Source organism: Archocentrus centrarchus, chromosome 1, assembly GCF_007364275.1.
Source record: "Archocentrus centrarchus isolate MPI-CPG fArcCen1 chromosome 1, fArcCen1, whole genome shotgun sequence".
NCBI classification, from domain to species: domain Eukaryota; kingdom Metazoa; phylum Chordata; class Actinopteri; order Cichliformes; family Cichlidae; genus Archocentrus; species Archocentrus centrarchus.
The window spans coordinates 20836799-20860724 of record NC_044346.1 but is presented as its reverse complement, the minus strand read 5'-3'; the positions used below and the strand labels follow the sequence as shown (position 1 = coordinate 20860724).

The 23926-nt window shown below is 40.7% G+C and overlaps 2 protein-coding genes across 5 annotated transcripts in view; both read left to right on the top strand.

Annotated features, from left to right (window-relative positions):
• The window catches only part of tbc1d1 (TBC1 (tre-2/USP6, BUB2, cdc16) domain family, member 1), a 53276-nt gene extending 43209 nt beyond the window's left edge, over window positions 1-10067 (top strand). For all 4 annotated transcript variants that reach the window (XM_030756999.1, XM_030757132.1, XM_030757067.1 and 1 more), the window contains 6 exons: window positions 1123-1223; window positions 1405-1548; window positions 3753-3912; window positions 5011-5180; window positions 8478-8654; window positions 8753-10067. In XM_030756999.1, the coding sequence (XP_030612859.1) occupies window positions 1123-1223; window positions 1405-1548; window positions 3753-3912; window positions 5011-5180; window positions 8478-8654; window positions 8753-9004 (1004 nt within the window). In that variant the 3' untranslated portion in view covers window positions 9005-10067. The remainder of the gene's footprint in view (window positions 1-1122; window positions 1224-1404; window positions 1549-3752; window positions 3913-5010; window positions 5181-8477; window positions 8655-8752) is intronic.
• Window positions 10068-15015: 4948 nt separating this feature from the next.
• LOC115796034 (uncharacterized) lies at window positions 15016-17103 on the top strand. Its single transcript, XM_030752280.1, has 3 exons — window positions 15016-16403; window positions 16809-16945; window positions 17017-17103. Exons 1-3 carry the CDS (start codon window positions 15209-15211, stop codon window positions 17101-17103), a joined length of 1419 nt encoding a protein of 472 aa, XP_030608140.1. The 5' UTR covers window positions 15016-15208.
• Window positions 17104-23926: the final 6823 nt, after the last annotated feature.

The window sequence follows — 23926 nt, the reverse complement described above, 5'->3', positions numbered from 1 at the left end:
CTCATTTTAACACTTTCTCCCTTAAATGCTCCCAACACCTCCCACCCAAAAACCCACATACACTCACTACCTACACCCCACCCATATAACACCCACATATATACATAGACACATCCACCCACACATCTGTCCCTGTAGTACTTCCCCTCCCTCATTTTTGTTTTTGACCCTGTGTCTTTCATCTTGCCTGTCATGTTACTCACTCTGCATCTTATAGGGCAGGGACAGTAGTAACAGCGTACACATATGGTGGTGGTTTACTTATGTGGCCTCATATGAAGGTGTTAAATTCAGTGTGATAAATACACAGTGTGACACTTTAGCCACATAAATAATGCAGGTGGAGGATTTATGGCAGCTCAAGGCCGTATCCTTCACATAAACAAGCGAGAGTGATTTTGTTAGGTTTAGCATGTAGGTGTGTGAAGCATCGCATTCCCACACCTTTTATGTAGCAGAACAGGCACATTTCCTCCAGGCAGGGCAGGGAGTCATGACATTATGTTCACAAACTTAAAGCCCACCCCCACGCACATTCCTTTAAATATGCGCTCACATGGTTTTCATTGTGTTCTCTAAAACCTTATATCAAACTGTAAATCAAGAAGTCCTCAGTCCCCAGACACACACCTTCCAATTACCGGTCTGTACTGTTTTGTTTTTTGAGTTTTTTTTTAACCGAGTGCACTCCATATTATCTTGTCATTTTTGAATCGTCCACGTCCGATCCACTAATGCAGAGCTAAGCTCAAAAGCGCGATATCCCTCCTTTTATAAAAAAAAGCTGCATTCATGTGTGCGCACTTCTCGTTTGTAAGCAAGTCTGCACGCACATACTGGTGCACTGAGCTCCTTTTTAACATCAACACCAAAGTGTGAAGTTTTGCATCCAATTCAGCAGTGTATGTGCTTTGTTCAAACACCAGTACACACCCAGACACTATTGAATAGAGCAAATTAAAATAATGAGAAGCCAGTCAAACGTTGCCCTTTAAAACTTTGTCAGTTGTGTTTTAGATGCATATCAGGTACATCAAATAGATTTTTTTGTCTGCCATAATATTTGATGCAAAATATGGATGTTGCCAAAAGATCATTTGTTGCTCTTCTCTATTCTACCAGGTCGTACTTTTCCCACACATCCATATTTCCAAGCCCAGCTGGGGGCAGGACAGCTGTCGCTCTATAATATCCTGAAAGCCTACTCATTGCTTGACCCTGAGGTATCATTTAATTCTGTTTTTTGCTTTATTTCTGCCTTTCTTCTCTTTCATCCTGCATGTTTCGCTTCTCCTCATTCAGTGAAAAAAAAAAGACAAAACAACTGTTGTCTGTCTTTTAGACTTAAGATGTTTTCTCTTCCTTGTCTTGTCAGCATCAAGTTTGTGGTTGTCGTTATTGTAGGTGGGATACTGCCAGGGCCTGTCCTTTATTGCTGGAGTGCTGCTTTTACACATGGGGGAAGAAGACGCTTTCAACATGCTCAAATTTCTAATGTATGATGTTGGGCTCCGCAAACAGTACAGGCCTGACATGATTATCCTGCAGGTACAGTGTTCACACACAAAGTATTCTCCTGGTCCCTCATGTGTTACAGAATCAGTCGGTGTCCTCAAACACCTTAATCTAGATAATTTTTCTCTTTCTGAAACACTTAAATCACATTAAAGGAAGCCCTCCAGTTCCAGTGGCTGATCAGTTGATTCATATCACAGACTCGCATTTTATGTAATTTGATGCTTCCCATCCTCTTTATTTTTAGATGACGCATCATCTTACATTTTCATTTTAAACAAAAACAGTGAAGTCAGGGATGCTGATATACTGGTGAGGTTGGTCACTGGTACTTGGCAGGCATTGAAGTGTAGTTGCATTTATACTTGAGGCAAGTTGGTAAATAATACTTGTGTTATGGATATGCACGTCGTTGGTTTTGAATTCCAGTGTGGGAGTGAATTTCATCTTTCGATAGAACTAAAAACAAAAGAGCTACCACCACCCCCCAAGTTATCTAGCTGTTTTGTTGTTTTGTTCCTGAATGGAAGAGTAGAAATGTGCTTTAAAGAAGACAGGTTTTGTGGTCATGTGTCAGTAAAAAGTTGAAGATTTATGAAAGGTGTGGTCTCATGAGACAATCCAGGATGCCCTGGAGGATAACACACCAGTCCAACATACGGGATGCTCCATAGAAATGCAGTGGAGGATTGTCACTTTTTCTCCTGCTTCACACCACAAATATTAAGCAATATTGCAATCCTCCTGCTCATGATCCTTATCACTCAAACCAAAAAGTCCTTGTAGGGTTCCACTGACGATGGCGATGCATTTTGTGAAGAATCTCTCCGCTTACACTTCCACCAGGATCAAAGTGATTTCACAGCTATCACATTTGATTTGGACAATTCAGAATTTCTTGTTTTTCACCTTCACAAAATTATGGAGCTATTAAATGCCTAATTAGGAGATGGATTTAGTTAGGGGAAATCAATGGAAAGTTCTGTTTTACAGTGGTACCTTGTGAGTATATTATAATTATACAGTCTAAAATATATGTTAGAATATATATCTATACACCCGCATAGCTGTATGCAAACTTACACATGTACACACAGTATTCACACAGACATAAAAGTATAAAAAAAATAATAGTAATATGATGCTGAGGCAATATAATAAATTCTCAAATAAAATGAAATAAAATAAACCTTCCATGTTAAATTGAAAATGAACAAGCAGACAGATTGAGAAAAGTAAGGGTGCTGTTTTATTCTTCATATTAAACAGAAGCTGAAACTTTTAGGGTGACGTACATGTCTAAGACCGGCAACCATTGGTCGCTAGTGAAAAATGTGTATTTCCCGACCAGTTGGCAGATGGTTGCTAGAGGTTGCTGGCTGTCATCAAATGAAATCAATCACTGATCGGTGCTGCGCTAAACACCACCTTGTGATTGCTTTGGTCACTAGCAGATTGCAGTGATCACTTGTAGTTGCGGATGTAGAGAAAGCATTTGATAAGGGGGCCAAGAGAGGAACGGTGGCACTGCATGAGGAAGTCAAGAGTGGCAGAGAGGTATGTGAGCGTGGTGAGATGTGCAGCAGGAGTGACAGAGGGGTTCAAGGTGGGGGTGGGATTACATCGGGGATCGGCTCGGAGCCCTTCTTGTTTGTGATGGTGGACAGGTTGACAGGTGAGGTCAGACGGGAGTGTCTGTGGGCTATGTAGCTCGAGCTGGAGCTGGCAGACCTGAAGATTCTGCCAGTGACCAAAGCAATTGCAAGGAGGTTTTTAGCGCAACACCATATACCTCTTTGCAACTAGTTTCACCCAGCGACAACCAGCAACCACTCACCAACAACTTGAGGTATACACATTTTTCCCTAATGACCTGTAATTGCCACGGGCTCACTGATTGGTTTCTAGAGGTCTGTGTTATTTCCAGGAACCTCTTTCAGCTGGCTGGGAAATACTCGTTTTTCCCCAGCAACCGGTGGTTGCCAGGCAGTCGCTAACTGGCCTGTATGGCTGAGGCCTGACCTAAGAGTTCTGAAGTCTATTGAGGAACATAAAACATAATTAGCAAAAGCTTTCCACAATTCAATTTTAGGAGGAGTACACACCCTCCATTGCAGTGCTGCATAACCTTAATGTACAGCAAATCCAGCTTTTAAAGCATGAATGAAATAACGCAGTCTCATGTCACATCAGTTAAAAAAAAAAAAAAAGTCTCTGTGGTGTGTTACTCATCTCAGATCCAGATGTACCAGTTGTCACGGCTGCTTCACGACTACCACAGGGATCTTTACAGCCACCTGGAGCAGCAGGAGATCGGGCCCAGCTTATATGCCACACCCTGGTTCCTCACTGTCTTCGCTTCGCACTTTCCCCTTGGCTTTGTGGCCAGAGTTTTTGGTAAGCTTTGAAGGCTTTACATTTCTGCATTTACTTGGTTGCCATGTTGTTTCTTCTTCCTGAGAGATTCTCAGCAGTAGTGACGCATGATAGGAAAAAGGGTCGTTTACAGTGATGTTTAGTTATCACTACTCCCTAGGCAAGTCTTCTGAGTAGGCCTTGAACCAAAAATGATGAAAGGAAGTAGTTTGCACAAGATGAAATTTTGGTAACTGTCAGTGAAGATAAAAGTACTTAAAATAAATTAAGCTTGGCAGTTTATTGAAAAAGAGGTGAGCAACTGTTGGTAAAGTAAAGGAGTACAGTGAGTCATGTGCACACTGAGATTCTTGTTAGTGAGTTACAGCCTGTTTGTGCATTAAGTGACCTTTTATCATTTGTGTAAATACCATCATACCCACAGAGGGTATATGTTTTCTGTCTTCTGTCTCATTCCTTCTGCACTGTTGTTTTCATGCCTAATTTCTTACATGGTACTCAGTCACTGAACCAGACTCACTGGCTCCTCATGCTCATCTGAGCATAACACTTTGTGTGTGTGTGTGTGTGTGCGCGTGTGTGTGTGTGTGTGTGTGCGTGTGTGTGCGTGTGTGCGTGTGTGTGTGTGTGTGTGTGCGTGTGTGTGTGTGTGTGTGTGTGTGTGCGTGTGCGTGTGTGTGTGTGTGTGTGTGTTGTACTCAGCGACCATCCACATTTGCACTGTCAGGTCTTTGATATCATCTGTGGGGCCCACACCTTTGCTGCCATTCCTTAATCTTCTGTATGATCTCATGCAGCCCTGCCTAACCCTTACCACACCCTAATGTATTCACAGCATACACACAAATGCTCTGTGGCTAACTGGAGTTACACTGCCCTACATTTGTGCTTGCTTAAACGTTTTCTGTTGACGTCAAGTCATTCTTCCCATTAATAAGCTTTTAAGTCACCAATAAATAGGTTAAGCTCTGCTGTCAACACCTGTCAGTTTAAATTTTACAATGTGTAATTTAAGAATACTGTCACGCTAGACCCTTTTCCAGCCTCCTTTCCTTTTGTTACGGTTTTGTTTCCCCTTGCCTTGCTAACCTATCCCTCCTTTTTTTTGTTCTCTGTCAGATATGCTGTTCCTGCAGGGGTCAGAGGTCATTTTCAAGGTGGCTTTGAGCCTGCTTGGGAGCCACAAGCCTCTGATCCTGCAGCACGACAGCCTGGAGTCTATAGTGGATTTCATCAAGACCACATTGCCCAACCTGGGCCTTGTGCAAATGGAGAAAACCATCAACCAGGTTAGAAAAAGAGACAGCGTTAATTAATGTGCAACGTGTAACTACTCATTTGAACACTGGAGTGCAAAACTGGCCATAATCGTATGTGTTGGAAGTTTTGGAGGTATGGTAAGGTTATGAGCCGTCATCCTATTGTGATTCTTCGAAGAAAGCAGTAAACTGATGCTGGCTGATTTTGATAATTAAGTTATTGCTGAAGAATTGAAGAATCTGGCCATGACTCCTTTCATTTTCATATAGTCAACAAACTCCATGAAATGACCAGAAGCAACAGCTAGTGGGTCCGTCTAACGTTCCCCCATCCTTTATGTGATACTCTCTAAAGACTGGTACACAACTGGTCTAGACAAATAGTAGTCAGCAGTAAAAAAGCATTCTACAACTCATTCATCATACCCAGTGCCACATAAATACTTTCCAGACTCACACCTTGACTTTCCAACATTTTGTTAAAAATCATCTGAACTTCATTCTTCATCCATAGGAATGCTTCTGCAATACAGTGTTTTTTCTTCAGTGAGTGTTGTCTATAGCAGGACGGTGTTTGTGATACTAACACAGAAGAAACTGAACAACTGTTCATTGTAATGAAGGAATAACTAGCTCACTGATTTGTTTTAATAGTTTTTGGACAACAGTGGTTACAGTAGTTGGTATACAAGGAAAAATCAGCTTTTCTTCAGTGCAAAGTTTTATTTTCATAATAAAATAAATTATTAAACTTTCCAATTTTCCCCAGACTGCTGTAAGTACTGGTACTGTAAGTAGTACAAATAATTGACTGAAAATGAGCTGCTGTACACCCACCTTTACCTGACACATTTTACCAAACAGAAGCAGGTATAACGGATTTACATAACAAAACAAATGTCGGGTACTTAGACTGTTTTCCAGTATGTAAGGAGCTATATGTGTGCCTGCGAGTGTGCACGTGCGACTTCTTGCACCGCTGTGCCATGTTGAGCATGCATAAAAGGGCCCAGCTTGTAACCATACAGATGTGAGGCTGACTGTCCAATCAGAGACAGATACGCTGGAAATCAGCCGGTTCCAGTCCCTGGACGGTCGATCAGTGCATCTCTATTAGCCATTAGTATCTGTATCTTCACATCACATACACCAGTGATTGCTGCCTCCTGTCAACCCTGGAGAGACTGAAGTATTTGTATACATATCATGTTAGGGTTTTAATTTACAAGTGCAGGTAAATTTAAAAAAAAACTTAATACAAACGCTCATTGTCACACAATGATTATCAGATGCACCTCACCAAATGCCATACCTCTCCACACTGTTTACCTCCATGCCACCAAATCCTGCTCAAACACAATTAGTCAACAGTACTCAGACTACAAGGAAGACTACAGACAGGAAACCGAATATCTCAATTCCCCCCAAAATCTTCTTGCTCTCTGGCTAATAACGGTTTTATTAGTCAGCGAGCACATCAGATTACTTTTGTAAATTATCTTGTGTCGTATCTGAGTGTAAAACTTGTAAAACTGGAGAAGTTGCTTTTGCTGCTCTAAATGAGGTCATGAAACTATAAAAGTTTCACGATAAGAGTTCACTGAGCAGATGTCTTTCACTTTAAGATCTGGTTTTACAACTCGCAGCAGTTTATAAAGAGACAGTATAATGGAGTCGTGATGAAACAAGGCGAAAGAGAATTATATGCTGCTTGAGTGACAGAGGCTATCAGAGCGAGCCACACCCTGTCTTTACAGCTGATGGGTGGAGTGTGTGTGAAGTCATGCAACCTTTACCTCATGCGTCACTATTTGGAAAAATACTGCACGTCTCACATTGAACGACTCCACTAGGTGACAATCTCAGAGTTGTGGTCAGGTTTCAATGTTTACCATTAAAGTGTACAGTAATGTGGCTGACAGCTACATTAGATGACACTGAGCTAATATTTCAAGATAAGCTATACTTTAGAAGGTATGCACTTACCTTATAATTTGCATGAGATTGCAATTGGCTTATTTGCTGGTACTTTCCCTCCAATGTCAGTTTTCCATTATCACAATGTGTATACGTTAAATGCAGTATGACTCAGTTTCACCTATTAAAAAAAGGAAAAAAAGAGAGAGGGAAACAAAAGAAAAGTAGTAGTAGGAGTGTACATACCGGATGTGTGGAGCTTTGAGGACAGCACAGCTTTCTATTGTTTTTTTTTTTTTGATGTACAAATGTGAAATTTCTTGGGTCAGTCTGTGTAATTTGTTGACATTGTAGAGTAAACATTTCCAGTTACACACAAGTTTTTGTTCCTAGTTTTGACCATCATTCCTGTGAGTAATGATGATGTAATGCTCCTAAAAACAAACAGTAAAATAAAGTGAATATGGATGAACAAAATATGCTGCTTGGATTCAAATGCTGCACCAAAAGCATAGAAAAAGGAAAAATCTGAATCCAGCTGCCTCCCTGCCAACAGGCTTTCTTTCGAACGTGAATCGGTTTGAAGTCTCGTTGAACCGTGTGATTGTGCGGCTGTTTTTGTTTGCTGCTCTCGTCTGCATGTCAAAGTATTCTCGGGCAAGATACTTAACCCCGAGTTGCTCCCGATGTGCTCATCTGAGTGTGAATATGTGCAGGAATGGTAGCTGGAAAACCCTTAGATGTAGAAGTTTAGGGAAAAAAAGTGTGGATGAATAAAGTGCTTTGAGTGCTCTAGTAGGGTAGAAAAGTGTTATTTACCATTACTACTCAGTTTAATCACTCAAATCGGCAAAAATAACAGTTAAAACCATCTTTAACCAGTTCACATTCGTTTTATATTCTCCACGCATTCACATTCGTTTACAATAGTATGAAGCAATGAAACATTTCAAGGATTTTAAATACTTTAGTCTTCTGGTTTTTTTGTTTGTTTGTTTGTTTGTTTGTTTGTTTTAAGCTGCAAAGTTGAAATTTTCACCCAGCTGAGTTTGTTCTGTAGCCCTTTAACGCCGGGCGATCGCCACTGAAGTGCCCATTACTTGCCCTCAATAGCGGCGAACAGCTGATTGAGACATAGTATATCAGCGCAGAGTCGGCTGATCAAAGGAACGTTGATCAGCTGGCTTTTTACCGTAACTCCGCAACCGTTTGTCCTATCGAAAAAAACGCAAACTGTTCCTGAAAGCCCAGAAATTGCAAGTCACAGCCATATAGGGATATTACGGTATTTGTTGCTGGAAGTTTGCGAACGGTGGCACTTTTGAAGTATGTTGTGCCACGGCAGATGCATTCGGAGTAAAAGGGTTAATAATTATCAGATCTTGCTAAATATCAGCATCTCTGCTTCAGGTTTGTGAGATGGATGTGTCCAAGCAGCTCCAAGCCTATGAGGTGGAGTACCACGTGTTGCAGGATGAGCTGCTGGACACCCCCCCGACACTGAACCAGCACCAGCGAGCTGCGCAGCTGGAGAGGACCAATCAGAGCCTCCGACAGCAGAACCTCGACCTGCTCGAGGAGCTGCAGGTACGCGTGCGCGCACACACTCACACAAATGAAGAAAAGCTGTCTTTGCTCGTACTGCACCCGTTTAGATCACCACTCTTTTCACTGCTCCCATCTAGGTGTCCCACGCTCGAGTGTTCAGCCTGGAGAGTCGAGTGGAGGCTTTGGCCCAGGTAGAGGGCCAGCTGAAAGAGCAGGTTTCCACACTGGAGGAGGAGAAGAAGCAACTGCTGAGCACCATCACGCACCTCCAGGGCCTCCTCACCAGCCTCGGCATACACACCAACCCTGACGGACAGGCAGTCACAGCAGCTTCAAAGCCGGAGGACAGAGAGGAGCACGATAGCAGGACTGCAGGCTCTCTGTCGTGAAAGGCCTGGCGAGGGTCGATAAATGTGTCTCTGCCACCTGCAGAATGTTTTATTAATAATAAGAGGAAAGGAAGCAAGAGTGGAAATAATGTCAGAAATGGAGCGGAGGTTAAAGAATAGCGCTCTCTTCCTTTGCTCTAACAAATAAACCTAAATAATCCCCAAAGATAGCACTGTCCCACTGGGCCTCTCCTGTTAAACAGAATACTTTTGGACATGTACTCGTGTGTTTTATCAGTGGGTTTGTTTATATGTTTTTGGATGCAACAGGTCCAAATGTACAGCAAACTCGTAGAACAAAGTCCCCACTCTACAGTATTCAGATCACTGTTACACATATCACAATAATTAAGAAACACGTTTTTCCCAAAGAAAATGCTAACGATTGTAAGGAGGAGGTGAGATGAAGGGATGGGTGCAGAAATAAACTCAACGACAAAGTGTATTTTTTTCTTATTATTATTCATCATATAAAGTTTGGATATAACATCAGCTGATGATGTTAGGTCTTTGATGGCGGTGCTCATATTCCGAGATCAGGGGTGAACTATTTCTGATTCTTCCGAGGCTTTCCTGGCCCTGTGCATTTTGAACTTGAACTTCATTTAGCTGCAGCAGCTCAGAGGAAAAGCAACACAATAAATCCAGTTCATTTCACATCCTGTTGTTTCACCTTTAAACACATGTCAATTCATCTGTGCAGATGGGAAAATTTGAAGGCATCGCCGTCCCTTTTCCAGTGAGGGGAAGTGCACGCATTTACTGAGTAGCACGAGCCGCTAACTTTAAAGCTGTTGAGACAATCTGTCACCTATAAATCATTTACTGTATGCAACATACTGAATTCCTTCAACCCAAGCTGCAGCTTGGTGTGCCTGTACGTGAGTGTTTGAATGTTACTGTGTGTCGATGTTCTCACTGATTGCAAAAAAAAAGAAAAAAAAACCTGTCGGTTTACACTGTAAAGATTTTCCTTTTACCCCTGACTCTCTTTGCACATGTTCTGTTTTATTATGATTACTGCTATTCTGTACTTTAAAATACATTTCATATTCTTTCAGCACATCTGAAGCCAGCTCTTTTTTGTGTGTGTGTGTGTGTGTGTGTGTGTGTGAGAGAGAGACAGTTTGGTCTATGGTGTATTGCCCAGATGTATAGATTCCACCATCTCCTAACATGTCAGTCATTTTGAATACTGGGGATTTGACTATGAGAGCATATGGAAATGCACTGTACACTGTATGTGGCTGCCGTTAGTGGCAGTTATACAATTTGTTAAATTCATGATTTAAGTTACCATAAATAAATTCAAGGAAGGTAAAATAATTTATGTTTATTAAAATCTGATTGTAATATGTGTTGTTTAAAATTGCACATTTAAAAGTTCTACAAGCGTTTCCAGGGTGGAACCAATGTTTAATTTGTTGTTTGGGTTAGAGCGATATTTTCAGTTACACGTCACACTCAGTAGAGGGCAACATGTCTTCCCTTTTATCGCTAAGTTAGAGATTTGGAGAAGCGTGCGACAAAGCTTTCGACTCTTGGTTCAAGAAGACATAATCCGAGATGTGTTTTTGTTAACCCTTTCAAGTTAATGCGGCCAATGAGGTATGCAGTTTGTATTTTATGTGTCTGTGTGGGAAATAAGATGTTTATTTGTGAAGGACTTGTCGGGTTTCTGTTAGTTACGTGTCCTCAAAGAGTATACAGAATTTACTGATGTTGTTTTAAGTCAAGCCACGCATTTGTGAATATTTTATGTTGTTGAATCATATACTTTATTGTCTGTTCTCTATGAGAATCCCTTACTGTATGAAAATGTATTATTTTATGTTTTGTACAGTTCTCACGGCATCGTTGGTGACACCTGTGTCCAATTAAATGCCAGTAAAAATCAAGAACGCCTTGTGTCCGTTTTTCAACTTGGAGGGAGTTATAGTGAGAACTCAGTCTGCTTGACATGAGGCGAGGAGACGAGGAACTGTGCCATTCATCCACTGAGCAACAAAGAAGATTCATCGCACTCTAGCATCAGACAGATAAGACTGTGCAACACAAGTAAACTAAGCAGCGAGCAGTTTGAAGTTTTACATTGATGGTCCAACAAGTGATACATTTAAACAAGTTAAATGTTTAAGAAGTGGATCAGCTTTGTTAATTACCTTAAAGAGACACTGCAAGTGCTGAAATTAAGTAATCTGTGCTCTGCACATTTTCTCCAAGTTCAAGGTTCTGTCTAAGATTTTGTAGGTGAAGTTATTTTGCATATTTCTGTCATTTGGGTGCTAAAGGTGTTATACAATTAAGTGCACAGTTTCATATGGTGTTGGTTCCAGAAACAGTTCATCACATTTGTGTAATTTAAGCTGATATTCATTCGGATGTTTTCTTAAGGTTTAAGGTGCTGTCAAAGATCTTTATCTCTATCCATTCTTAATGCTTTTTGACAAGTTAATCTAAGGGGAAATTTAAGCTTGTAGCTATTAACATTTTAGTTGGCTGAACTGGTTAATTGTTAATCCACAAGTCTGTCAAATATAGCTATAAGTTATTTTGGTCCAAGTAAGAAGTAAACATTGGAGAATGGAGCAAATGGCTGAGAATGAAACTAAGAATGGCGACTTACATAAAGATAGTAATGGCGCAGACTCACAGCAGTCACCTGAAACAGATGAGGAGCTAAGAAGAAGCCAGAGACCTCGAAAGCTTACTGAAAGGGCTCAAGAACAGCACGATAATAAATTTAAAAAACTGCAGGATCGTTTTACCATTACTTATGATAAATGGAAAGCGACTGCCAAGCAAGCTAAGAAAGTGATAAAGGGAACTCCCTCTATTGAGGTTGTGCAGGAGTTGATGACTAAGATAAGTTGTGCATCGGCAGATGTGAAACATAGCTATGAAGAACTGCGCAAATGTGCTCCCCCAGGCAGTGAGATCCGTCGCAGAGCTGACACCTGTGATGCTGTATCAAAAATAATCTTGGAAAATGCATCCGCTTATCTTCACAACAAGGATGCCAAAGACATCCAGACAGAGGATTTTGTCTGGCCTGAGTCTGGTTCTGTGTTTTTGTCAGCTTCTTCAGGCACAAGTAAAAGCTCTCAAAGAAGTTTAAGCGCTGCAAGTGGTTCAAGTATTAAGTCACGTCAGTCAAACCTGTCCTCTATTAAGAGACAGGAAGCTGCAGCCGAGCTAGCTGCCACGCAGGCTGCTCTAAAGGTCCTGCAAGAGATAGAAAGTGAACAACGAGAACTTGAAAGCCTTGAAGACGAAAATAGAAAGAAGATTGCATTACAAGAGGAAGAGAATGTGATACGAAAAAAGGCACTGGAAGAGAAACGCAGACAAATAGAGCGCCTTCAGACTGTTAAGAAGTTGAGTTCGGCAAGGGCACGGCTGCAGGTTTACGAACAAGAAGTAAGCTCAGATGAAGAAATAGCAGAGTTGCTTCATAACTGTGCAGCTGAGCAACACCGATCGACAGGAGCTAAAAGAAGTCCTCATGAGCATCCTGTGACATACCAAGCAGACAGTACTGCAGTCCTTGCTGAAGCAATAGCAGAGTCTATTAATGTGAGCCGTCTTCCAGTACCTGAACCTTCTGTTTTTACTGGAGACCCTCTAAGATACAAGGACTGGAAGATGTCATTTCAAACTCTAATAGGCAAGAAAAACATTCCAGTAAACGAAAGGGTCTATTACCTTCGTAAATACGTTGGTGGACCTGCAAAAAGAGCCATTGAAAGTTATTTTTTACTGGGAACAGATGCAGCTTATGATTCCGCATGGGCTATCCTGGAAGAAAGATTTGGAAGCTCATTTGTGCTAGCTAAAGCTTTCAAGGATAAGCTTGCATCATGGCCCAAAATAGGACCCAGAGACAGTGTTGAGCTGAGAGATTTTTCAGACTTCCTTAGAGGCTGCCGGGCTGCAATGTCTCAGATTAAGGATCTAGAAGTATTGAACACCTGTGATGAAAATCAAAGGCTTCTCACAAAGCTTCCTGATTGGCTGGTAGCCAGTTGGAACAGAAAGGTGATAGAGATCGAAGAAACTTGTAATGAATTTCCTACATTCAGTCAGTTTGTGGAATTCATCACAAAGGAAGCAAAAATAGCTTGCAATCCAGTGACTTCTCTTCATGCCTTGAAGTCTAGTGATGGTGAAAAGATAAAGACAACAAAGACACGAAATGTTGGTGTAAAGGTGCTTTTGAGCAACTCTGAAGAAAACACAGAATTCAAAGGGTGCATCTTCTGTGAAAAACAAAATCATGGCATTCAGAAATGTTGGAAATTCAATGAAAAACCAGTTCAAGAACGTCTCAAGTTTGTCCAAACAAAAAAATTATGTTTTGGATGTTTACAACTAGGACATCGTTCAAAGGACTGCAAAAGAAGAAGCCTTTGTGAAACATGTAAAGGAAAACATCCAACATGTTTACATGAAGATCGTGACAGGGCAAACAGACAGGAAAGGGGCAGTGATGAACATGGGGAGAGTGTAAAAAACTCTGAAAAAAATAAGTCAAGGGAAAGAACAGAGCACAAACACACCACTGAACCCTCAGAGGAAGCTACATCCAACCGAGTGGTGCAAGGCATGGACAGCATGTACTCCTCTACAGTTGTTCCAGTGTGGTTATCCACATCAAGTAACCCGGAGAATGAAATTCTCGTATATGCACTCCTTGATAACCAAAGCGATACCACATTCATCATGCAAGATAAGGCAGAAGCTCTGGAAATGAAAGGAGAGCCTGTGCAGTTAAAACTCTCTACACTTTCATCCAGAAATACAATCATCCCAAGTCAGAGGTTAGTTGGACTGCAGGTGAGAGGTTTTTCTTCATCAAGGAAGATTTCTCTCCCTGTAACCTATTCAAGGGAGTTCATTCCTGCTAATCTAAGTCATATTCCGACACCAAAAACTGCAAGAGCATGGCCACACTTAGAGCATCTTGCGGAAGAGATCGCTCCATTGATTGAGTGTGATGTAGGACTGCTCATAGGTTACAACTGCCCACAAGCATTGTTACCCCGAGAAGTTGTACCGGGTAAAGACAATGAGCCATTTGCTCAAAAAACAGATCTTGGATGGAGCATAGTCGGTTGTGTTAGCCCATATGTCGACTATGGTGATGCCATTGGGAGCAGCCACAAGATCATCACGAAGTTCGTGAAACCTCAACCCCAAACATCTAAGAACTTCACAACTGAAGTGAAATACATATACCGAACTCAAGTTAAAGAGTTAATTTCTCCACCAGATGTGTTGAGACTGCTGGAGTCTGACTTCAGTGAGAGAAGAGTTGAAGATGCAAAGTTATCTCAGGAAGATTTGCGTTTCATAACCATAATGGAAAAAGGAATCAAAATTAAAGTGGATGGTCACTGTGAAATGCCACTCCCCTTTAAAACGGATCGACCAAATCTCCCAGATAATAAGGTATGTGCAGTTCACAGGCTCAGATGCTTGAAACGGAGATTTGAAAGAGATAAACAATACCAAAAGGACTACACAACCTTTATGAATGAAATCATAACAAATGGGGATGCAGAAAAGGTCCCAGAAGAAGAAATCAACAACAGTCCTGCGTGGTACATTCCACATCACGGAGTGTACCACCCATACAAGCCAGGAAAAATACGGATCGTGTTCGACTGCTCGGCAAGGTTTGATGGTGTGTCATTAAATGACTATCTGCTCACTGGACCGGAATTAACAAACAGCCTGATAGGTGTTCTCTGCCGCTTTCGTAAGGGACAGGTCGCCATAATGTGTGATATTGAGCGCATGTTCCATCAGTTTCACGTCAAAGCAGAGGACCAGGACTACTTGAGATTTCTCTGGTGGGATGATGGAAAGTTCCAGGCCCAACCATCAGTCTATCGCATGCGAGTACATTTATTTGGAGCTGCGTCATCACCTGGTTGTGCAAACTTTGGGTTGAAGCATGTCGCTGCCCAAGGACAAGGTCACTACAGTGAAACAACCATTCAGTTTATCGAACGAAACTTTTACGTCGATGATGGACTGACGAGTGTTGCAACCAAAGATGAAGCTATAAAGTTGGTAAAAGAAGTGAGGGAACTCTGCAGTGTTGGCAAACTGAGAATTCACAAGTTCATTTCCAACAACCATGATGTCCTTGCATCCATTCCGGAGGATGAATGTGCAGATTCAGTGAGAAACCACGACATGGCTCTTGGAGGGTCACAAATTGAGAGAGCTTTGGGAATCAAATGGTGTGTCGTTTCAGACCAGTTCCATTTCAGAGTGATTGTGGATGAACGCCCACTCTCTAGAAGAGGAGTTTTATCAACCGTGGCATCCATCTATGACCCTCTTGGGTTTGTGGCACCATTTATTCTGGTCGGGAAGCAAATACTCCAAGAGATGTGTCGAGATAAGATTGGATGGGATGAGTCATTGTCAGAAGATCTCAAACCACGGTGGGAGTCCTGGCTGTTGGATTTGAAGAATCTGGCTGATGTCAAGATTCAAAGATGTTATCTCCCAGAAGGTTTTGAGAAAGTTGAAAGATATGAATTGCATCATTTCTCAGATGCAAGTGTTAAAGGGTATGGTGAATGTTCTTACTTGAGAGCAATCAGTGTATCAAACCAAGTCAGCTGTTCCCTAGTTATTGGCAAGGCCAGGGTGACTCCTACGAAGATTACCACAATACCCAGGCTTGAGCTGTCAGCAGCTGTTATTGCTGTTCGAACTAGTGACCTGCTTAAAAGGGAGTTGGAAGTTCAAGCCCAAGAATTCTTCTGGACGGACTCGAAGGTCGTTCTTGGATACATTAACAACAACGCTAGACGGTTTCACATATTTGTGGCCAATCGTATTCAACCTATACAAGAAGGTTCCGATCCAGATCAGTGGAGATACGTGTCCTCTGAAGACAACCCTGCTGATCATGCTTCGCGGGGTCTGACAGCAAAGGGACTAATTACTTCCAACTGGCTCACTGGTCCAGATTTTCTCTGGCATGACAAACTTCCTGCTTGTGATGTTAAGGTGGGAGACTTGGGAGCTGAAGATCCAGAACTTCGCAGCACCTTCGTCCATAAGACATTGGCGACAGAAGATTCGCTGCTTAATCATTTCTCAAGGTTCTCAAGCTGGACAAGACTAGTTAAAGCCATTGCACGACTCATGCGATGTGTCAAAGAGGGCAAGGGTTTGGTGTCTAGAACCAACGAAGTCACCAGTCTTGAGGAACGAAAAGAGGCGGAGCTTTTCATCATATCTACCGTCCAAAAGGAAGTGTTTTCTGAAGAAATCAAAGACCTAAAATCCAAGAAGCAGATAACAAGGGACAGCACAAATAGGCTGCGCAAACTGAATCCTTTCTTGGATGAAATGGGTGTGCTCAGAGTAGGAGGTCGGCTGGAGCGTTCTGATTTACATGCACACATTAAACATCCAGCGATCTTGCCAAGCAAAACCCACATATCACAATTATTGATTGGACACTTCCATCAAAGAGTTCATCACCAGGGCCGTGGGATGACCTTGAATGAGTTGCGATCAAACGGCATTTGGATAGTAGGCTGTAGTCATGCAGTGTCTTCCTACATTCACAAATGTGTCAAATGTAGAAAGTTCAGAAGAAATGCTGAAGCTCAAAAAATGGCAGATTTACCACGTGAAAGAGTTGAAACAGCGCCTCCCTTTGCCTATTGTGGAATGGACTGCTTCGGCCCATTTTACATTAAGGAGGGAAGAAAGGAACTTAAACGCTATGGCCTACTCTTTACTTGCCTGTGCTCTCGTGCTGTGCATATAGAGCTACTTGATGACATGACAAGTGATGCCTTTATTAATGCTCTGCGAACATTGATTGCCATTCGTGGAAATGTTCGGCAGCTTCGATCAGATCAGGGAACCAACTTTGCTGGAGCAAGACGAGAGTTCTTGGAATCTGTAAAGAAAATGGACCAAGAAGGCCTAAAACAACTAGGTTGTGAATTTGTCATGAACCCAGCGTCTGCCAGCCATATGGGTGGAGCCTGGGAAAGGCAGATCAGGACGATAAGGAGTGTGCTGACGTCCATCCTGGATCATTCGTCCAAAAGACTTGACACTTCATCCTTGCGTACATACTTTTATGAAGTTGTGGCGATCATAAATAGTAGACCCCTAACAACTCACCTGCTCAGCGATCCCAGTTCTCCACAGCCTCTTACACCGAATCACATCCTGACCATGAAGTCTTCAGTGGTCTTGCCACCACCTGGTGAGTTTGTGAAAGAAGACCTTTATCTTCACAAAAGATGGCGCAAGGTGCAATACCTGGCCAATGAATTTTGGACCAGATGGAAAGGGGAATACTTGCTGAATCTTCAGCAGAGAAACAAATGGTACAAGACACAGAGAAATGCCAAGATCAATGACATTGTGATTCTGATGGACAATAGTCTACCCAGAAATGAGTGGAAGCTGGCTAAGGTCACAAAAGTGTACCCTAGTGAAGATGGAGTCATTAGGAAACTCGAGCTGTTAATGAGTGATGCAGCACTGGATGACCAAGGAAAAAGAGTTAACAAGCCAGTATACCTTGAGAGGCCTATTCACAAAACAGTTACTCTACTTGAAGCTGAATAGTGCAAATAGTGACTTATGTTAGTTCTAAGACATCATTTACATTTATTTTTCTTGCATTCGGGTTTAGTTGGAAATCACCAGTGATTTGGTGGGAGTGTGGCTGCCGTTAGTGGCAGTTATACAATTTGTTAAATTCATGATTTAAGTTACCATAAATAAATTCAAGGAAGGTAAAATAATTTATGTTTATTAAAATCTGATTGTAATATGTGTTGTTTAAAATTGCACATTTAAAAGTTCTACAAGCGTTTCCAGGGTGGAACCAATGTTTAATTTGTTGTTTGGGTTAGAGCGATATTTTCAGTTACACGTCACACTCAGTAGAGGGCAACATGTCTTCCTTTTTATCGCTAAGTTAGAGATTTGGAGAAGCGTGCGACAAAGCTTTCGACTCTTGGTTCAAGAAGACATAATCCGAGATGTGTTTTTGTTAACCCTTTCAAGTTAATGCGGCCAATGAGGTATGCAGTTTGTATTTTATGTGTCTGTGTGGGAAATAAGATGTTTATTTGTGAAGGACTTGTCGGGTTTCTGTTAGTTACGTGTCCTCAAAGAGTATACAGAATTTACTGATGTTGTTTTAAGTCAAGCCACTCATTTGTGAATATTTTATGTTGTTGAATCATATACTTTATTGTCTGTTCTCTATGAGAATCCCTTACTGTATGAAAATGTATTATTTTATGTTTTGTACAGTTCTCACGGCATCGTTGGTGACACCTGTGTCCAATTAAATGCCAGTAAAAATCAAGAACGCCTTGTGTCCGTTTTTCAACTTGGAGGGAGTTATACTGTACTTAAAACACAGTTGTGTGTTTGTTAACAGGAACTCTTCCTGAGGTTGGAGAAATGGCGTGCTCGGGCAAGTTTTGACCCTGCTAGTATGCGTGTAGTGCGAGCGTGGGCACACACGACTGAAAAACAAGCACCGACAGCAGGACCTGAGGCAAGAGAAAACTACAAAAAAAAAATCAAATTGCCAAAAAATATTTTGTAGTACATGTACGTTCATGCTTGCTTGTTTTTTGTTTTGTTTTTTTCCTCAGTGATTGGGTTGTTTTGATAGCCTGGCAGAATGTAGCAGGAGAATATAATTTCACATAGAAAGATCTTTTTCTCCTTCCATTCCAAAACTTGTTTAAGGGCCTCGCCAAGGATGTCTTGATCAACCACCCGGTTGGGTTGGACAAGTGTTGGTTTTTTTGTTGTTGTTTTAAATCATAATAGAAATGTCGCTCACACAAGACAGTTACAGGTATTTGTGTGCAAGTGTAGAATAAAATGTGCTGATTTAAAACTTTTTTTTTAATCAGGAAAAAGCACTTTAATAAAGTGTATTATGCCTTTAAATAATCGAGCTCCCAGCTGGTTAAAGAAAAAATGTAATTGAAAACATTAACATAATTGTTTTTAATACTTTGATGAAAATCCTTTGCAGCCAAAAGACTCTCAAGTCTAGAACCCATGGATTTCCTCGAAAGCTGCATTTCCTGCCTTGAGGTGCTGCCAGGTCTTAATTGCAATTTTTTTTTATAAAACCCCTTGAAATAAAACTAAAAGTGTGCACTTCATTCACGTATTGATTGATTTAAAATCCACTGTGGTGGTGAACAGAGCTAAAACTATAATACATTGTCCAGCAAAGTAAAGACCTAACTGTAAGTTTCACTTCACATTAGGTTGCATGTTGTTTGTGCATTTGATCTTTGGTCGGAATATTTTCTTTTTTCCAACTGATTTTCAGTCTTGAATACAGCTTAGTTGTAGTGCAGGGGACCTGTTTGCACCACCAGATTCCTGCTCCTTCATAATCCAATACCCCAAATTTCCTGCGGCTCTGCTTTCAGTTTGAAATAATAGCTATGTCTATTTGAGAGGTATGTCTGAATTTGAGAAGCGCGGTCGCTCCAGCTCCAGAATTGCTGTTCTGTAAATGACCCGGTGAGACTGAAGACTGTGCCTCAGGGATCACCGGGGTTATGAAGACACAGCTCGTGTCTTGATCCAAACCAAACGCTCAGCTGAGTGGAGATTTCCATGAAGCAGAAACAAAGAGAGTCAGGTTCAGAGGACACACCTTCCTCTGTAAATGTCACTGATTAGCATGACTGCTCCACATGTGGCCACACCCTGCAGACCACAAGAACCACCTGATAAATCATGATAAATGAAGTGTGTCTGTGTTGCAATTACCGAGTTTTGTAGCAGTTAAGTGGTGTGTGTGTGTGTACGTGTGTCTCACCTGTTGCGTCAGAGTTCCTACTGTTACAGTTAGAGGTTGAAAAAGGAACAAACATCTTCTGTGAATGTGAACTCAGCTTACAGATTTTCTTAATTCTCAGGTTGAGTGAGCTGGAGCAGGATCACCGCGCCGTCTACAGTGCTGCCTACGCTCTGTGTAAACAGTCTACTGAATGTGTACAGTGTGTGTGTGTGTGTGTTAAATGTGTCCCGCTGCCCGGAGCTGTTCCATTGCACAGAGTGGTTTTTTTTTTTCCTTTTTTTTGACTTGGCATCCGTTTACTTGTCCACACGCCACCTCAGCCCTGCCCTGCCCTACCCAGCAGGATCAACTACACCACATGCTTGCATCCTCCTAAAACCCTGATGTAAACACACTCCATCAGAGAGCATGATGGAGGGATTTTCAAGCTTTTACCTCTGTTATAACTAAGAAGCTGTGCGGCGTTGTGTGTGAATGTAGAGGTTGTCTGATTTGCTTTTTTTCTGACACCTTTGGGAAGTCAGTCTAATGCACAGTTTATGCACGCAGATAATGGTTCTGATCAAATATGAAATAATACTCTGTGTTCAGTAATATGTATGCGTGCATGGACCAGTGCAGGAGGACCTAAAGGAAACCTGTCCAGCTGTGGTTAGGATGTTATCTGCTCACCTTTACACACCAGTCAATATAGATTTCACACTTTTATGTGCTGTATAAAGTAATTGAGATGGTTTATGATCATCAGTGATGCTCTGTTTAAAAGACTGCAGTGCTGTGATGAGGGTCAGTACAAAAGGTCAGACAACGTCAGTAACAACCCATAAAGCACTGCAGCAGCACTAAATCTTGATAAGCAGCTACTTCACCTGTAGCACCTGTGTAATCCAGCACGATGGAGGCTGTAAAGTCAGCTCCTGATTAAACTAAACCTTTGATGTCTCCACGAAGCTTTTCACTTTACTTTCACGCTCACGCCAAGCTTATTTGTTGAAACCTTTAAAAAAAAAAAAAAATCAACCCGAACATTCGTTTTGACTTGATTAAGAATTCTTTTCACATATTTTTTCTTTAAATTATGCATTTGAAATCACATTTAAAAATGAACAGCAGGAGCAGGAGAGAGGAAACAGAAGCTGCAAATGACTTTTGAATGTTTTACAAAAGCAAAAAAAAAAAGCAAAAAAAACTCATCAAAGTAAATCTAAAATGCTGAAAATGAATTTAAATGAATAGTTTGACAGACAGGCACCTCAGCTTGACCCCCCCCGACAGGTGTGTTGCTGATTTATGATCTATTTGTAATCTATATCTGGTTGCGTTACTGATATCAGAGTTCAAAACACGCTTTTAACTACATTGTTCAGAAACATTTAGGAATGTTTGCTAATCAGTAATAATGTTATATTTATGTGGACTTATGTCATTACTTTTTTGAATAAAACCTGATTATTTTATCATTTATGTATAGTAATATTTATTGTACCGAAGCCATTTTTATAACATCAGAATTTTTCATATATTATATTATGTATTTTTTAATTATTCCTTTTTTGTAATTTTGTATAAAATATTTCATTACTGTCAGTATTTTTAGGGCGTTCATGGGTACAGATAATGTACCCATGCTTTTTTCAGCATGCAGGATGATTTTGTGAACGAGTGAGCAGGTGAGCAAAGCCAAATGCAGCAACTCACTAACTTATTAATACTCTTTATTAGAGCTGGAGATTTGTCAGCTGCACATGTATGATTAAAATCTACCATTCCACCATATCCCAAAGGAGGCTGAGGCAGAAAGGCCATATGACTGAAGCTATCCAGTAAGCCAAACCAGTGGCATGGAGGAAACAAAACAGTATGACACAACAAGGAACTGAGGCAAACTGAGGATTTAAATACAGACACAAGATAATCAGAGAGAGAGGACACAGCTGGGGAAAACAAGACATGGGTGAACAGAATCTTACTAATGAGACAAGGGGAAGCAAAATTGAACATAACGCACATGTAACCCTTCGAGAATGTAGCATTCCAGAATGCAATGATGAATGAATGAATTTAGTTGTAAATAATAGTCTTTTTTTTTTTTTTACTGATTTTTTTTTTCTTTTTTAATGGAGTGAGACATCTTCCTGTCCGTCTATCTCTGGCGAGCTTGACACATGCGCAATCCGGTTGTAAGTGATGATGTAGAATTCCATTTCCGGGTCCAAACTGTCACGTGATCAATATCCCGCAATCCCGTGTCCCTGGTTGTTTTAACCGAACCGACTGGAAAAAAAGACACATTTTACCGATGAGAAAGAGAAGGGCTGCAGCTGATAATGTATGCTACAAGCATCTTTAATAGTGAACAGTCATTGGTTATGCCATTGCTGTTTCGTAGGCGCTTTTAGACCCGGAAATGACGTCAGACTTAAAGACCGGATAACATTCAGCGGCATGTTTAGCAAAAGAAATGAAACAAGGTTTTATAACTTTAATTCCCAAACCAGACAAAGCCCACTTGTTAATAGAAAACTGGAGACCCGTCACACTCCTAAACGCCGACTATAAGATTCTCTCCTTAATTTTTTGCTAAACGCTTAAAACTGGTCTTAACAAAATCATAGGAGAAACTCAAAACAGGTTTCATGGCCAAACGTCACATTAGCTCTAATATAAGACTTGTTCTTGACTTATTGGATTATTCTAACTTTATCGAATCCAAAGCCCTCATAATTTTCCTTGATTTCTATAGGGCATTCGATACTGTAGAACACAGGTTCTTACTGAATGCACTCCAGATCTTTGGTTTTGGTGAAAAATTTATTTCAACAGTTGAGATGTTTTATAAGAATATTGATAGCAGTGTTGTGTTATATCCATATACAACACAAAGATTCCCAGTTATGAGATCTGTTCATCAGGGGTGCCCCCTGTCCCCCTTTTTATTTCTGATTGTAGTTGAATTACTTTCATTACACATCCTACATGAACCAATTCTTAAAGGTTTATCTATTTTTGATAAAGAAATGAGAATAACTCAACTAGCTGATGACACTGCTTTATTTCTGAGAGATAAAAAGCGGATTGAACGTGTTATATCCCTAATAGATATGTTCTCAGCTGCATCAGGTCTGAAACTAAACTAATGTGAAATTTTGTGTTTTTATCAGACCTAGGATAAAACCTTGCATAATATGCCTGTTAAAAATTGTGTTAAATACCTTGGAATTCATATTTGTAAAGACCCGAAGAAACAACAGCTTCTCAACTTCTCTCCCAAACTGAATAAAACGAAAACCATTCTAAACATTGGACGGATTCTGTTAACCAAAGCTGAACGAGTGTCACCTTTTGTTTATCCTGCTCTCTCTCTGTATCTTCCGGACACAACTTGCAAGGACATAAATAACATTTTTATCAACTTTGTATGGAAAAACAAACATCACCACCTGAAAAAGGAGAGTTTGTCTGGATCTAAAGAGGAGGGTGGCTTTGAACTCCTGGACTTTAAAGACTTGAATTACACATTTAAAGTAAAATGGTTGAAGGAATGTCTGAAAGCTCCCAACTCTTTATGGTATTTCATCCCTCACAATATATTCAAAGAAGTAGGAGGTCTTCATTTTCTGTTATTATGTAATTATAATGTCTCTAAACCTCCTTTATGTTTGTCCAAATTTTATCAACAAGCTTTGTTGGGATGGAAACTATGCTACTCTCACAATTTCTCTCCGCACAAGACGATAATATGGAATAATGTGTACTAAAGGGAAAAAATCACTTAATCTCCAAAACTGGGTTGACAGAAACATGATACTTATAAAAGACCTTTTTAACAGTGAAGGTCAATTATTGTCCTACAAAACATTTCTGCAGAAAAAAGCCTTTCCTATCAAACCCAAAGAATATTGATCTGTAGTCAACTCTATTCCTAGTGGTTTAATAGAATTAATGAAAGGATACGATAAACAGTGTGAAACTTTTGATCCTCAGTGTTCACTCTACCTAAATGGAATTCAACCTTTAAGCTATAAATGTACCGACAAACATATTAGGAAATGCTTTTATAACAAAAGAAAGTTAAC

Bases quoted from the DNA above. Each gene is read 5' to 3' on its own strand.
- LOC115796034 (XM_030752280.1), top strand. From the start codon at position 15,209: ATGGCTCTTGGAGGGTCACAAATTGAGAGAGCTTTGGGAATCAAATGG. The intron at 16,404-16,808 runs GTCGGCTGGAGC...CTGTGCATATAG, and splicing joins GGGTGTGCTCAGAGTAGGAG to AGCTACTTGATGACATGACA. The intron at 16,946-17,016 runs GTAAAGAAAATG...AGCGTCTGCCAG, and splicing joins GACGAGAGTTCTTGGAATCT to CCATATGGGTGGAGCCTGGG.